The 16,608-nt window shown below is 41.6% G+C and overlaps 1 protein-coding gene across 2 annotated transcripts in view; it reads right to left on the reverse strand.

Moving 5' to 3' along the window:
* Positions 1-675: 675 nt before the first annotated feature.
* The window catches only part of SVEP1 (sushi, von Willebrand factor type A, EGF and pentraxin domain containing 1), a 128,269-nt gene continuing 112,336 nt past the window's right edge, over positions 676-16,608 (reverse strand). For both annotated transcript variants that reach the window (XM_030005186.1, XM_030005184.1), the window contains 6 exons: positions 16,165-16,341; positions 15,107-15,277; positions 11,167-11,262; positions 8,243-8,338; positions 5,321-5,414; positions 676-3,260 (listed from right to left, as the gene is read on the reverse strand). In XM_030005186.1, coding sequence (XP_029861046.1) covers positions 3,230-3,260; positions 5,321-5,414; positions 8,243-8,338; positions 11,167-11,262; positions 15,107-15,277; positions 16,165-16,341 — 665 coding nt within the window. In that variant the 3' untranslated portion in view covers positions 676-3,229. The remainder of the gene's footprint in view (positions 3,261-5,320; positions 5,415-8,242; positions 8,339-11,166; positions 11,263-15,106; positions 15,278-16,164; positions 16,342-16,608) is intronic.

A 16,608-nucleotide genomic window follows, 5' to 3' on the forward strand; every position in this document is an offset into this window, starting at 1 on the left:
TTTTCTAGCAGATGCACATCAAATTTCAGGGCTTCATTAACAGCACTGTCACCTCACACCAGCTGTTTGGCTGGTGGCTTAGGGGGAGGCTTTGAAACATGGACCACCTTTTGCACTTCAAAGTCTCCACTTAGGCCTATGTAGCAAAATATTGAAAGGCTAACCACCATTACCTTCAAAAACCCCACGCCCTAAATCTTTTGACTTCTATGTCATATACGCTCCTGGTTTGGAGGAGTCGTGTTTGAATTACAAAGTTTTCTTTCTGTTATAGTATATTTTTTACCTCAACTGCCTTTGAATAAGGGTGCCTCCATAGCTTTAAATTCCAGTACTGGTGCAGAATAAACCAAGCCGTATCTCCATCTGGTGTAAGTAGTGAGTGAAGCAGATTTTAATGCATTTTATGCCAGTGGTAAATTTGGCCCTTATAGGTTTTAAAATATGCTCTAGCAGCAGAAAGGATTGGAAAAATTAGGTGCTAATTGCATTTTTATCCAAAGATCAAACCTGGACTAATCCAGCACATCCTTTTAAGACTACTGGCAATTATTTTGTCTTTTCCCTCGAGTGGAGTTCCATTTCCCAAATACTCGGGCCTTGCCAGCAGGTCCCAAAGGGTAGGTTGATATTTCTGTTGTGAGGCGTTAAGAAAAGAGTGCAATGTTGCCTCTATATGGGTACTAAACAGGGTGCAACTTTATTTACAGTGTAAAGTGCATCACACAGAAGTCATTTAAAACACACAACAAGCAGTGACATAAATGACAATACAGTACTGGGTAGGGAGGGGAAAACGTTCCAGCAAGTATCAAAACATCAACAGCACTAATATAACAGCCTCTAGTTTCAGCTACTCTGTCCTACCACCACATCTCCTTACGAAACATGTTGACTGGGTTGATCCTGGGACTCCATGTACTAGTCACTAGTGTGAAGCTGGAGTGCTAAAAGCCACCCCGCAGCCCTAAAGTCTCCCAACAATGTCCTGCAAGCTCTAAGCACCGGCGTTGCCACTGCTGTTCTGCTCTGGAGATCACCAGGGTAGAGTCAGGGCACACACCAGAAAAGCACACTGGAGAAGGGACCAAAAGATGAGAGTGACATCTAAATAAAGATCTGCTTTTCTCACCCATGCACTCTTTCCCTCGAGAAGTCCTTTGTTGCTCACTTAAGCTTCCACTCATATGCTGTTAGGGCAGCAAGGAGGTCAAGGAACAAAGTGCCTACAAATAGTGGTGACTATGGGTTGAAATGCAGACATTATTTACTGAACACTAACTTCAGTCAAAGCTGTAAACATCGATGGCTGTGGAGCTGGGAGACGGAAGATAGTTGCTACGTGCTAGCAGAGTCCATTAGAAAAAGAAGGTTGTGGGAGCTGAAACAACAACTCTTCAGCTGGTTGCAGCTCTCACTGGGAAGGAATCTACATTCACATTAATCTGATCCCCTAATGACTCCTTTACCTATCTGTTTTTCTTTTAATTGGCTGAAAGCTCTTATTAGCCCACAACTTTGCTTGTTTCTTTCTTCCTCATTTCTGGTCTTGGGCTAACAGCCATCAGTTAAGTGTCAGTATTTACTAGTGCCTTATTACTGTAACTGTGAGCTCATTTTGGTGTCGTATCACTTTCCCGTGTCCAAGTTCACGTATTCATGAAAGGAAGGTAAATCTATAAAGGGGGGAGGTGTGGGGCAGGTTGTGCACACTCTTAATCCAGAGGGTTAACTAAGCAGGAATGCTACAGAAGGTAAAATTTATTTCTCCTCCTTCTTTCCCAGTGCTGACTGCAAGTCACACTTTTCTATTATTACTGGGAAAAATGGAGCTTCTGATCAATGACTCTCAGGTTCTCACTCTAATGTCTTCTTTCATAGATCAGAATTTTTGCTAATTGACAATAACTACCAAACATTTGACCCCCCAAAATGCATGTGATTTCCACCTTGTAATTCTACCAACCTGCTTAACCACAGGTAAATCTTAGCATCTCAATTCATTGGAGCATGACTTAACGATGGCATTCAGGTGTGTATTATCCTCAGATGCAACGGGATCAACAGTGTGAGAAAGAGAAATGTGACAGCATGTGTGCTCTCAGCATTTCTCACTCAGCCAAGCATTTCTGCCTGTGTGTGTACTTGAGAGGCCTTTTCCAGTTCTCTGAGGGTTCTGCATGACATAAATACAACCTTTCTGTAAGCATATAGCAAAGCTTCACCTGTAAACGTAACTGGTGCCTCCTCTCTCCACCTTAGGGGCAGTTGAACTTTGGGACCCAAACCCCATGTGTCAAAAGCATTCACCTAGCAGACAGCTGATAGACATGTATTTCATAATTTACACAGGAAAGGGATGATGGTTATAGGGAGGTGGAGAGTCCCATGGCAAGTGGGAAGCACAAGTTTCAGTGGTCCACCTGCTTCGCACTGCTGGATCCTGGATTATCGAGCTTTAGAGCTACACGTGAACTGCCCATAAGCCAAAAAGCCTCAAAGGCTCTTGTTGATTAGACTTGGTCCATCTTTCTCTAAATGACGTGATGGTCTCTCATCTCTTTTACATTTTTGACTATTTTACCAATAAATCTCAGGTAAAATTCATGCCAATGCCTTCCATTAAGTCATTCTCCGCTGATATTAATGTCACATTATATACATTACAGAATCATCTTCTTATACCCACCAGAAACTGTGGTTACAACATGGACTTTATCACATGTACTTCTAATTTACATCAACATGAGTTGTTCAGAAACAGGTCCAATGCAAAGTTTAGCGGCTCAGTTAGCCTTGCGTAACTATTCTTTACTGTTGAGTTGCTGGACAGCAGTATGCTTTGGCAGATGGTAAGCAGAATTACCACATTCTATTTAATCACGGTTGGCAGTATGGTTTAATTAGCTTACTGTATGTAAGAAATGGGAGGGACTTCACTTTACACAACCACTTTCTCAGTGGACAGTAGGAATCTTTACATTTGTACGTGTATGTGTGTATGGTGTGTGTGTAGCAGCATATATTTGATAATACTTTTGTAAATGAAAAATACAGAGGATTTCTTTAAAAATGGAAAGGTATAGTAAAAACGTATCACAAAATAAAATACAAAACAAGGGAGCTGGGGGGAATGGAAGCAATGGATTTGATTTACAATGCATTAGATTCCAAGCCCTGGTGCCTAGGCTGAAGAAAGTTATCTGAACGTAGAACTGCTGCTCTGATCTTAAAAGGGATAGAATCCAGCCTTCCGTTTCCTGCGTCAAAAAACCCAAACAAAATAAAATCAGTGCTGTACTGAACATACCAAACAAGATTAACAGTGAGGCACAAGAGGACGGTGTCTAAAAGTATGCCAGGGATTAGAATGCCACAGCTCAAGATGGCATATTGAGAGGGGAAGAGCATAAGCATGGGGAATAGACATGTCTGGCATTTAATGTAAGTCATGACTCATCACAGTGGTTTGGAGCTATCTTGACCTGGATGCTGATAAAAGCTTTTGGGCCTTTCAGCTTCCCCTTATAAATCACACTTAGTTAACCTGCAACAGTGAATCTTTGCTATCATGGCACTTACTCCTGTTCTGCCTGTGCTGTTTTTGAGTCCTCAGAACAGTATCGTACCCTGTATCGTAAACAGCAACCAGCAGCTGAGGCCAAAGCTTAACAAAATACAAAACAGATCTCAGTGCTTGTTTCTGTCCCCTCCACACCTCCAGTTCTGTGTGGGAAACTTCCTCTCAAACAGCCCCTGAAGGGATGAGCTGCTAGACTACAAGCCTGTAGGGCTAATGATCCACCTTCTCTCAGACTTCACCATGCTGCACAGAGCTGTGGACTTGGACAAAAAAAACCCAAACCCAAACCAAGAAGAGTCCAGTTTGGTAATAGCCTGAAACTTTGCTTTGCCTCAGAGATAAACTCCATAATTTTTGGCTGCTAAATCCACTGGATTTGGGCTTTGCTGCTTCATGTCCTAAATGGAAATGCTATCAGACTTTAGATGTATAGCTTTCAGTCTAAAGCTGGATACTGTTTGTTGGCAGGACATTTAAGTTACTTCACTTGGGCATATATGATCACAGCTGACAAATGAAAACTATTCATTTTGGACAATGTAATTTCTCAAACAAGCATCTCTTCTGTAGCTTTAAGATAAACAGTGTATCAGAGGGACAGGGAGGAATGTCTGTCACTACCTGTCCAGAAAGAACAATAGAAAAAATGTACAATGTCACAGGCTTTGTCTGTACCCTGGAGAAAAATACTAATATTCAGCTGTTATTTATTTAGCTCTCCAGGATAATGACCAATGTGTTCAGTAGAAGCCAGTGTGAATTGAGGTATAAATATTTTTGCTAGCATATTTCATGGCCCTCATTAATATTCCATGGAGGGAGCAGGAGAATTCATGCTACATGTTTTGTTATTATATCTGATTCCCAGCCCCAACAACATCATTACCATTCCACCTGTCTTCCCTCTTCAGGGTTGTAAATGGCTCTTAATGGCAGCATGAAATAAAACAGTTTTCCAAAGAAAAACTGAGTCCTATTCAGACTGCTCTCAAAGTCAAACACCCAAACTTCACAAGTTAACTTTAAAAAACAAGCTACAATTAAGACTTTTACATGCTGGCTTGCATGGTGATGGAGCTCACTCATTTGGTAACCCAGTCTGCTATTGGCCCCATTAGACATGAATCAGCAAACCAAAACGCAAGCACTGGTAAAACTCTCTAAAGCAGAGCACATGTGAACCAGATCTAAGCCCATATCTTGGGGCTGTTGATACAGAGACTGCACTGCCAGGTGATTTGAACTGGGACTTGACTCAGAGGCTTGTACTCTTAAATGATTACACCACTCAGCTCTAGGTGTAGTAAGAGTGATTATTTATAACATCTGTTGCATGACCCTAGTCTTGAACCTGGAGCCAGCTGAAGTATATACAGTTCAAAATGAACACTTGTACACAGTAGGCCACTCAAATTTCCTGAAGTACGTTCTGTATTACATCACAACAAACATTTCCATTTACACCATTAAAAATAAGGCTAAACCCTGCAGGTTTGCCTGTCTGCTTACATGTAAATGTACCATTTCCTGAGTTTTCTAGAAGTTTGGCAATCATTTTGCAGAGTACTCTCTAAGGTCTTTCCAGATTGCCCATAAATCTTGAGCCATCTAATGACCACTGATTTACAGGAAACAGAGGTGCTCAAAACGTGCAATATTAATTACACATCCTTCAGATTTAGAGTTCAGCAGGGTGTGATTCAGCCTAGCTATGGGACAGCACTCAGCAACACTTACCTAGAGCAGTCATGTCCAGTCCACGATGAGGGACAATAGCACCGATTTGGTCGTATGCACTTCCCACCATTTAAGCAAGGCAACTGGCAAACAGCTGTACACAAATACACACACAGAGTTGCATTAATGAGCACACCCACAACAAACTGTTTAAGGAACGGGCACTGAAAATCCAGCCTCCATCATTCTGTTAAGAATGGAGTACTCTCAGAACTACAATATTAAACATCAGCTGTGAGTCTGTTGTAAAAGATGGTTTGCTTTGGGAAGAGCAGCCTTAGAAGCACATCTCTGCTGAATATGATTTGACCCTCTGAACTACTTTTGCCATATGCTGCAGTGTATGAGCTGCATGAAACAGCCAGTGTACTATTTTACATTGCCTTAAAATTTCTGTTCTTTTTGCCTCAAGTTGAGGCAAAAAAACCAGGAACGCAAGTGGAAGCAGGAGGAGGAACTAGAAGAGAAGAGCCAGAAGATCAGCAGGAGAATAGGCCTTACTTCTAGGAAGAAAATGTGGGTGTTTATTTGAAAGGAATGTGACAGCTAAACAGTAACCTGACAAGCTGACACCAGATGTTGTAAAAAAGTATAAAAAAAGGCAGCATAAACAGAAAGTTAAAGGTCAGAAAGCCATTTACAGATCAACAGCAGGCAAGAGTAAGACTTCACTCAATGGCACCTGTATGGAGACAAGGAAAGGAAGCAGAGAGTGACAGTAAGTTTCTGAAAGACACTGGATAGCTGTAAGAGGTGTAACTAGGTGGTACAGGGCATTTGAATTAGAGAACAAACACTAGCCTGCCTGATAGGGTCGTGCTGGGCCACCTCTGAAATGGCTGCATGTGCTTTTGTGTGACAGCCTAACCCAAGGATGTCAAGTAACCAAACAAAAGTCAAAGCTTCGAGTCTTCCTATCAGTTTTGAGACTGGAAAATAAAGCACCATACAGTTTACAGAACAGATTTAGAGACTCACTTAATGAGGTCCTTCAAATGCAGACATTTATATCACAGGAAAGCTGAAAGACATGAAGTCTTTTCAGCAGATAATGCCATATCTAAAGGACAGACCTAAAGATACCAGTGAGAACAAATACTGGGTTATATTTTCGCAAGGAATACGCATCAGGCAACACTGATTAAAATGGAATTAAAGGAAATGTAAATGAGTAATCACAGGAATGCAAAAGGAGGTAGAAACGCACTGCTCCGATTCCTCTGGGCCAAACACGAACAAACAATGGCAGGAGGTTATAGAGATGGACCATCCCTGTGCAATTAAGTGCACCAAGTTTGTCATGTTGAAAATGACTTCTGATTCCGGAATGAAGCATATGAATGAAACATCTTGAGCTCTCACTTTATGCAGATAATTATTCCTGTCAGACCAGCATTTAATCCAAATATTTCTCACTTCACTTTGCTCTGTCATGGCAAAAGGTCAAGACCAGTAAATAAAATGAGAAGTCATTTAATAACTTCATAAGCAGTGGTTACGAGCTTTTACAGATGGGCTTTGGCACAGATGCAGTTGCTTACTAGGATTTTTTCTTTAGCTACCGAAAAGCAAGTCAGTCTAAACAGATTTTAATTGCTGGCCCAAAAGTGAAAAGGCCATCTATCCTCCTCAACCACCTATGCTGTTATAGCTGCAAAGTTTGTGAAATATGAGAGGAAATGATGCATTATGTGCTAGGCAAGTGTCCCTTCAAAAGACAGTAGTTCTGAGTTAAAATGTTTACTCTGGAATATCAATGTGCTGAAGGATGGTTGGGTTTGCAGTGTATCATACGGCTTATCCCCCAGACTCACTATTCTTATCAGTTGAACAAATAATATGAACATTCATTAACAAAAGCAAGAATTCCTCCTCCAGTTCACCTGATCAGCCACTCCAAAGTCTTGCAGGAAGGCAAAACCAGGCTTTCGTGTTAAGGCCCTGTTAATAATCAGTTAGGGTGCACCTGGACAATAAAAATACAGTGGACAAACTATAAAACAATTTTTAAAAATAGTTAAAATTTATCAATGATTGAGATTTAATGATGATTGAAAGACATTTCAATGATCACTCAATTGCTATAAGTTTACTGGCTATTTCCACAGGAACAAGCCTTTCAAAAACTGACATTCGTTTAGTCTTGACGTGGAACCACATATCCCAAACGTGCGTTCAAATATTAACCTAATTGCTAATCAGCCTCATCTGACACAAGCTGACTTGCCAGGACACAGGTCTGGAGCTTAGAATCACTGCTCTCACTACCCCTCACTATTTTGGTGTGCTATATGCCCTTCAGCCTTGGTGAGGTGTAAGTAAAAGATCTAGTAAAATGCAGTGCACTTTAAGTTTGTTCAGAGAACTTAGATGATACCTAATGTAAGGTACTCACGTACCTTACATGGGTACCATGTACCCATTAAACTCAATCATCCTTAAACAAATCCTTGCTTTCCTCTGCCCTCTTGCCTAGCTCAGAACTCAGGCAGTAAGTGGAAATCCCCCAAACCAGACAGCTATGTGGCGAAAAACCTCTGTAGTACTTGCAGCTTGTTTGTGAGTTTAATGGTGACTTGCATGTGCTGAAATGAAATTTAACTGTTCTTGGAATGGGCAGTCTAGTTTTATTCTTCTCTTTGGAAATCCTCTCTCCTCTGCACCGCTTTTTGCAGAGAGCACTCTTGTTAATGCTGTCTGTCCTTTCTGGGAGCAAACTTTTCTGAGGATTTTAAAGACTCATCAGGGACTACTCTGAAATAGCATGCTGCTGGGGACAGCAAATCCTCCAGGACTATTACCGCAGGCTGGGTTCTCCTGTGAGAAGCTCAGTAGTTCTAAAGAGTCCTTAGTGAACTGTGCTAGGTATTGATAGTAGAGTCACAAAAAGTGTGAGAAAAATGGAGGTGAAAGGAGTTTTACCCATATGGCACCGCGATCCAGTCCATCCAGGGGGGCAGTTACACTGGTAAGGGGCCACACAGCGACCTCCATTGAGACATGGCAAAATGCATATTGCTAAGGAGAGGAGAAGAGAACCAGTGAAAATAATTATCTCCCATGAAAGCAAATAATAAAGTGTGCAAGAAAAGAACTTATGTTTAATTAGAAATTCTACTACCCCTCGAAGTGTTTGCATGCAGTATCAGCAGAGTTGAGTGGGATCTACCCACAAGGCATGAGCAGCAAATATGACTGGCACAGCCAGAAACAAGAAGGAATGATAAACAAATGGACAGACCAGAGCAATTGCTAGGGTCCTTCAGACACCTGTGATGTCTGTGCTCACTGGAAATGAGCAGGGCTGTTTGCTTGTTTCTCACATGTAATATCCACAGACATTGCCCGCTTCTGTGATGGTGGCTAACAAAATCAGTTCATGCTTTAATTACAAACAACTGGATTGTTTGTGGATTCCCTGGGGTCCCACAATGCAATATCCAAAATAAGTTAATCTATGCCCATAGAAAAAGTGAGCCCATAGAAAAGCTCTTGGTCTGGGCCCATGGAAACATGCTGAGACAGGTGACACCACCCCATGGAAAGACAGCTTTGATACAAGGCATTCTGGGTGCAACAGATTGACTGTGGCTGGAAGCTTTGGGAAAGAAACAAAGCAGATCCCAAGCAGCTGGTGGCTCTGGACTGAGTGCCAATCAAGCTATACTGCTCCTGTGAGCAGACGTGTGAAATTGTCCAGTGTGCACACTGTTCATGACTTAAGTACCTTCACAAAACTACCATCTCCACTACCCTAACTGAATGAAGTACTTGTGTGAACATGCTCTAATAAGAGCAAGAGTTGAGCTGGGTCTCAAATTTGGACCCTTGAGTGGCACTTCCAGTGGAGTTTTGTACTGGGAGTGTGGATGTGGGCTGCAGAGAACCAATGCAGAGGTTCTTCTTCCACTGCACAGCAGAGGTCAAACTGAGCAGCTGCAGTCAGCCTGGGTAAGAAAAGAGTAGTGAACTTCCATGGAGCTCACAGGACTAACCCATACCACCAAGAATTACTCGTCTGTAACATTAAACTAGCAGTGCTCTGCATGTTTTTTAGAGTGGTCAGGCTTCTTTTAGGAAGATCAATCTATTTTGTTATCTGTGAAATGTACTGTGAACTACAAGGTGACTGAATTCTGTCAGAGCTCTGTGGCCCCACCTGTGGCCTGATCTTTACAGATCAGTGCTCAGTGCTAGCACTCAAAAATCCCTTTGACTTCCAGAACAGGCCCTCAACTCCAACAACTAAACCTATCTTTTCTCAGCAGTGCACCTTGCTTGACAAGCAATGCTGCAAAACTGAGGTGGCACTAACCAATTGTGGATTCCCACCTCTCCTCAGTACCTATGCCAAAGTAAAGAAAAAAGAAAAAAAAAAAAAGGAGAGCTAGTGCCTGTATCTGCATGAAGTCTGATCTGGCTAGTCAGCTGCCTGTTCATTTTCCCCATACAGGAAAACAGAATCTGAATTGGGATAACAGATCAAAATGACTGGGGGCATAAAATTTGTCCTCTGGACCTGAAGAATGCATTAAATATCATTATTAATGGTAAGGTAAGGAAATCAATTATGGCATGCCAAACACAATTCTGCCAGACACAGGGCTCAGTCCTCTTCTGCTGAAACTGTGAAACATACAGGGCTGAGTCTGCATGTCTGGCTATGGTGGTACTGACAGACATAGGGACAGCGAACAAGGGGCCATGTGAATGCACCACATAGCTGGAGGTTCTGTAAATGCAGAAGGACAAAACTTGCTGAACCTCTTCTCCTCATTCTGTACCTACAGCTAATTTGTGCCACGTGGAACTGACACTGCCACAGGGAAGACTTGAAAGCTGCAGAGGTAGATTCAGAGGACTGTTTTAAGATGTGATACATCTGCCTAGCAAAATGCTTGATTCCTCTCCATGAACTACATGAGGAGGTGCCACATCTTTTTGCAAGTCTCCATGTATACTCAGAGCCAGTGACAATGACACCACCTCAGCTGCAGGTGTGCCTGGACACGCTAAAGCTTTATGTCAGGGCCATACTGAGTACTAAACACAGTAAAGGCACTTTCCTTTTCTATCCAGATAAACCCATGCCTAATTATGTGTACAGTAACAAGGCTTCTTGTGCAGCCGCTACACCAGAATGAAAGGGTTAGCTCTCCCAAATTCCTTGTGCTAGGACCATCATGAAGAAAATGGGAAATAAGGCACAAACTGGCATCCCCAATGTCACCCAGGGAGCATCTGACAGACCAAGAGTCAGATTTGGCTCTTTTCAACCAGAACAGATCCAGTTCTCTAACTATTCGGACATCCAGGCCAGCAAAAGCCAACCCAGAACGTGTGGGGTACAGGTACACAGGTCAGGAAGGATAGCATGGAAAAGGTAACACAGTTCTATTATTTGAACATTAATTGATCAGGTTCATAATCGCAGACTGATAAAAAAGGAAGCCCAAGAAACAAATGCAGCCACCAACAAACCACTCACATCTCTTCTGTTCTAACCCCTGTTCTTTCCCCAAAATCATGCATTGCTATCAGAAACAGACTTTGGAGAACTGAAGTAGGCTGTTCTTCAATCATAGTGAAAGAGCACTCACAAACAAAATCGCATCAATCAAAAAAGTGTTTGTTTTGGTTTGGAGATGTCAGGAGATGGTCATTTGTCTAGAAACAAGCAATCAGTTAGTCCTTCCTGTTATTTCTAATTTGTCAAGCAGAATAAAGTAATGATTTTTACATTTTTGGCTCTTATGCCTTTAATTTTCCCACCTGGTTCACTGCAGTAAATTCTCTTGTCTTACCTACAACATGCTTAAAATTACACTTAGGTATGATATACATACGCTCTTCACAGAGACGACCCATCCAGCCATCTGGACATGAGCAGGCATTTGGTCGCTCACAGACACCACCATTCTGACATGGGAACCGACACACAGCTGAAAAAAAAGAAAAAATTTAATGACAAACTCAAGACAGTTAATTAGAAGCTTAGTAATTCAGCATCTTGTACAGATGTTTGCAGTTGTAGAGTTTAGAGTAGAATGAAGAAATGTAGTGAAGTTCAGAAACATAACTTGACTTTGATTTCAAGGGCTACATCGTTTTCTGGCTCTGTGTGTGTAACTAGGTACTGTGAGCAAGAGTGTGGGAACCACTAAGACAATCAAAAATTGTCCATGGCAAGAATCAAAACTTAGAAGTTTCTGGCATAGTTGCGTAAATTATTTGGACAATGTTTCAAGGCTGACACCGTGCTTTAACTGCTCTTCCTGACTCATTCTTGTGCAAAACAGAACAAAACAAAACACCAAAACAAAACCAAAACCAACAACCAACCAACAAACCAAACCAAAACAAAAAGACCCCACCCCAAATGAAAACTATTACCCTTTTTTTTTTCTCTCTTCTAAATTAACTCTAAAATAAAAATCAAGCTTCCTTCTAACTTTGGTAGGAAACACTAAGGTAATGCTGTCTTGCATAATACAGGATTTGTTGAAAGTAAGATTAAACACTGTGGTAGAACAAGCAATTTCTATTGCACTATCATCCCACATAATGAGGAGTGACCAACACGGGTGCAGCAGTGGCACACTGAAGTGTTTACCTGTGAAACTCGAAGTGTGATTATAAACCTCACTTCGCATTCCTGCTGACTGGTACTCCTTGGCTCGCACACCTGTTAATAAGCACCTGATCATAAAAGTGGGGAATTTGAAGTGGACTCTATCATGCTAGCCCAATATGTTGCCTGGACTGGACAGGCTTTGGACTTCATCATCATTTCTATGACATTACACCGTATCTCGGCTAATACATCCAGGACTACGTTACAAAATCAATGGCAAGCTAAGTACAAACATGTTAGACTTAAAGATCATTGGAGGAAGTACAATTCTTGTCATATTTGTGTACATATATACAGAAGAACAAAAACTGTGGCTTCAAGATGATACTACAGAACAAATAAGTAATCAGGCTAACTTCTAATTAGTGGTAGTTATGAACACAGAGTAACCTCAGGAAACTCAGTCTGAACTGTTAATTGCATCCTATCTTTTATTAGTTACTAGGTGAGCAATAATATGAGCTTAGGCTTTGAGTGTTTCAGATCTTGTTCAATGTTAGCATTAAATAGAAACAGTGGTTTAGCACACTGAAACACTATTCAGACCCGAGCTCCACACTGGAAAGAATGCAAATCTTCCCCTGATAGAACCAAACTTGAGTCACTCTTGCAGCTAAGCCATGCCAAGATGCAAGCTCCAGCTTGGAGTCTGTTGAAATGAGGCCAAAGCTGTTGCCATTTTAGTTTTCAATCCCAAAAGCCTTCCCACTAAATGTCAGCTGATAATGAGAATGGGAAGAGACCTTAGGACCTGGCTGGTTCACAGAAGTTGCAATACTTTAACAGGTATTTTGAACAATTTTTGTTGTAAAGGTATCTATGACTATGCAGACAGCTTGTCTCTGGGTGTTGACTAAAGCAGAACAGTGTGCCAATCATTCCTTTGTTCAATGACAAACTATGAAACTTGAATCAAAAAGCATTTAAAGCTTTGTGTGATCCATGCCACTTAAACAATATCCCATGAATGTATAGTGGGATGGGAGGTAGGAGGTTTGTGTATAAATGATATCCCACAATAAATTCAAAGCCCATGAAAAATGGTCTCTGAAATGTATTTTCTCTCTCTTGGTCAATGGAGAAGATGCAGATATTTAATGAGTTACAGAAATTGCTTTGGATGGCAACTCCATCCCGCTCAGTGATCCAGGATCTCACGCATAGATAGGCTCTTCCTGGATTTCTGCCCAGGCCCTGGTTGTGAAACTGAATGAGTAAGACAGTATCATCCCTAGGTGTGCACTTGTTACACACCAATTTAGGCAGGCAGAGACTCTGTGTCTGTAGCTGTGGGGATTATTCTTCACTTGACAGACAAGACCAGAGAAAGGCTTGGGGCAGGAAATTAAGCTGGGATCTCATTCTCTTTTTTTGCTATTGTAAAAACAAGCAGGGCAAATGCAGTCCTGATGTGCTGGGGAGAGAAAGGGAACCATTAACTGTGACTTCAGTTAGTGGTAGCAGATCTCACATGAATGGTATCAATCTTAATCTTTGAGGTCCCTTTGTAAATCCATGCCTCAGAGTTATCTCCACAGGACACAAAAGCATTACACTGCTGCAAGACAAACATGGGTGAGAAGGGGAAAAAAATAATTTCTGATATCTGTTCTCAGCTTTGCCAAAAGCTTTCCTGTGGTTGCAAGTGAACGATTTCCTCCATGCTTCAGACGCCCTCTCATAATGCTCTTATTTCCTGATGGGTTATGAACTTTTTGGTTGGCAGCTCCACACTGACCACTCCCAGTCAGCAAGACACAGACAGAGGGTGAATAGACAACACAGATTTTAAAGCATTTCAGAGAGAAAAAATTGGGGTCACACAAGCTGTGTGCATCTGTGCAGCCTGCTGGGTCCTGCAGGTGTTTACAATCAGCAGATCCAGGCTAATACTTCTCACCCCTGAAACTCAGATCAGAATCTGGCCTGCAACCTCTAACCAGCAGTGATTCAGGCAAGTGCAGCTGTGGTGAGAGCTCTCCCAAAGAAGCTAACGAAGTCTGCTTTTTAATTATAATATTTACGTTAACTAACCTGTTCAACCAGGCCAGAACATTTCAAGCAGGCTTAGGACACATTAATAATCAACTCACAGAGCCAAAACCAAGAAATGCAGCATGAGTCATTACAAAAAGTGCTTTCATGTCGCTTCTGATGTAGACCACAAAGGCTTGGGTCCTGTAGGCCTTTTGTTAGGCAAATCCCTCAAATGAATTATAAAGCAGTTTTGAAAGATTATTTTGACATGTGTCATGAAAACACAGGTCAGTCCTCTCAGAAACATCTTTAGTCCTTTCTAGTTCCCCTTTTAGGTGAAAAGAGGGGGCGGAATTGTTATTCCTCTCCCTTAATACACCAAAAGGCAGGTTATTCTGCTTTGCTTTCCTGCACTACACCCTGATCATTTGTCCACCTCATCACGTCATTTTTTGAAATAATTTTCCCTAATACTTTTCCTCTGAACAGTCCCAGTAGACTCCATGGTGTTGCAAACAGGACACATGTTTGACAGTGCTCTGCAGATAAGCCCTTCTGGGTAACTTAAACAAATGAGTTTTTTAGCTCAACAAACCAAAAAGCGACATTTTCCTGCTGGTATGCCAAGGGTCACAAGGTTAGACTTTGTCTTTGATACTTGGTTAAACCCATGAATTTTCTGCAGTACTTACTGTGTATTATTTAGTGAGCTCTATCAACCTATCCTTAAGTATTTTATTGCAAAACAACTTTCAGGAGCTGCCAAGCTCTAAACACAGTGAGAGACTAAGCACCCATTGGATCTCTTACTTTTGTTTTCTGCAGTGCTTGATCTTTGTGAAAAACTGACTGGTAGTGCTTATCTGAAACAGCTTAGCATGTCAGAAAGATGACTGGTTCTGTCACTTTCTCACAAAAGAAGTGAGGAGAGAGGATCTTAGGTGTGGGATATAACATTGTAGCAAAAGAAACTGTAAGATTAGCAAGAACTAAAAAGAAAAATTGTGGAAGCCCTCTCTTTCACCTGGAAATAAAGCAACACCCTGCAATTTAAATGCCCTGGGTGAAACCATGACTGCAGTGGAACTAGCAAAAATTTCACTGTCATTTTTATTGCAGCTAGGATGACACCTCTGTGCAAGTTAAGATATGCTTCTGTTCATAAAAAGACTTACCTTTGCAGGTAGGTGGTGTTGTCCATGTTCCATTTTCTAAGCAAATGCTCCGCAGTGGCCCCTCTAGCATGTACCCACTGTAGCATGAATAGGTGATCATGTCTCCATACTGATAGAAGCTACCACGAACCAGAGCATTCTCTATGTGAGCTGGGGGGCCGCAAGATATCTCTAAACAAAAAGAAATCACCAAGAGGTTGCTGAGCTGCAATGCCTACATGATACAGTTTCTAACTCTAGACACAGCACTTTGCACAAAAGACCTGGGAGGTGCCAGAGAGAAACCTGTGATGGGAAACCAGTAAGTAGGACTTCTTCATGGTGCAGATACTCACAGGGAACACCTGTACATACACCCAGTGAGCAGGGAGTTGGCCAGGAACAGTGGTTTTAGGTAATTCAACAATGGCTGTATCCACCATATAGACGAGAAACTTTCAGATGATCCCAGGATATACATGAGACTGGGTTTGTAGAGTGAGGTGATGTCATTGTCTGAACTAAACAATATTGCTTGCAAGAAGCCAAAAAGCTTTCAGACATGCCTGCAAAAGGACACTATGCCTTCTGTCAGTGTCAATAAACACAATAAAAGGCAGCACCTCTCCCTACAACCCTTGTCTCATCACCCATAACCTCACAGGAATAATTCTCAGGATATTTAGGGTATCCAACAACCAATTCCAGCTCCAGTGCTTGAAAAAGGTAAATTGAGAAGAAAATTACAGTAGGGCCTAGTAGATAGTAGGATGAATGCTCTTGGGGCATCAACCCACATATTCTGGATCCTTTTGAAGAAACAACTCTGTAAGAAAGAACAAAGAAACAGCTCTTCTGTAGAGCTTCTTAGGTTAGCTTTATATGCCTGAATCTCTTGGAGTGACCCACCTCTCCAAATGGCAATAGCAGACAAAAGCTCTCTTCTTCCAGAATAACTGCATCTAGGTGGAGAGCTCTGCTGACATGTCTGTGCTGTCACACTTCTGTGTGATACAGCTGTGGTAACCAGACCTCTGGAAAGTACCAAGCCTCTGCAGAACTGCACCTCATGTACTTACTTTCACACTTAGCTGTTGCTGGAGTCCAGGTCTCATCAGCATTACAGGTGATCACAGACTGCCCTTTCAGCTGGTAGCCTTCCCTGCACCTGATGGATATGTTCTGACCAACATAAAAATCTACCTCAGACAGAAGGGCATTCTCTGGGATTATGAAAGGCACAGGACAAGGGTTTGCTGTTCAAAGAAAGGGTGTGAGGGAAAAGAAGAAGGGACAAAAAAGGGATGGAAGGAGGGAAGAGAATACTTTAGAATGATTTGATTTTGAAATTTGCAGAAACTATATGAAAAACAATAGAAATGGATGCTGCACACAAGTCCAATTTGTAATTTTATGTAAAATTATGAGATTTGGGTGATCAAATAATAATAAAAAGTTTTAGTCAATACTCAATTGTAGACAACAATAAGGTCTCCCTTTTGCCTTCTGCTTCAAATTTTTCT

The sequence above is a fragment of the Aquila chrysaetos genome, chromosome Z, assembly GCF_900496995.4.
Source record: "Aquila chrysaetos chrysaetos chromosome Z, bAquChr1.4, whole genome shotgun sequence".
NCBI lineage: Eukaryota > Metazoa > Chordata > Aves > Accipitriformes > Accipitridae > Aquila > Aquila chrysaetos.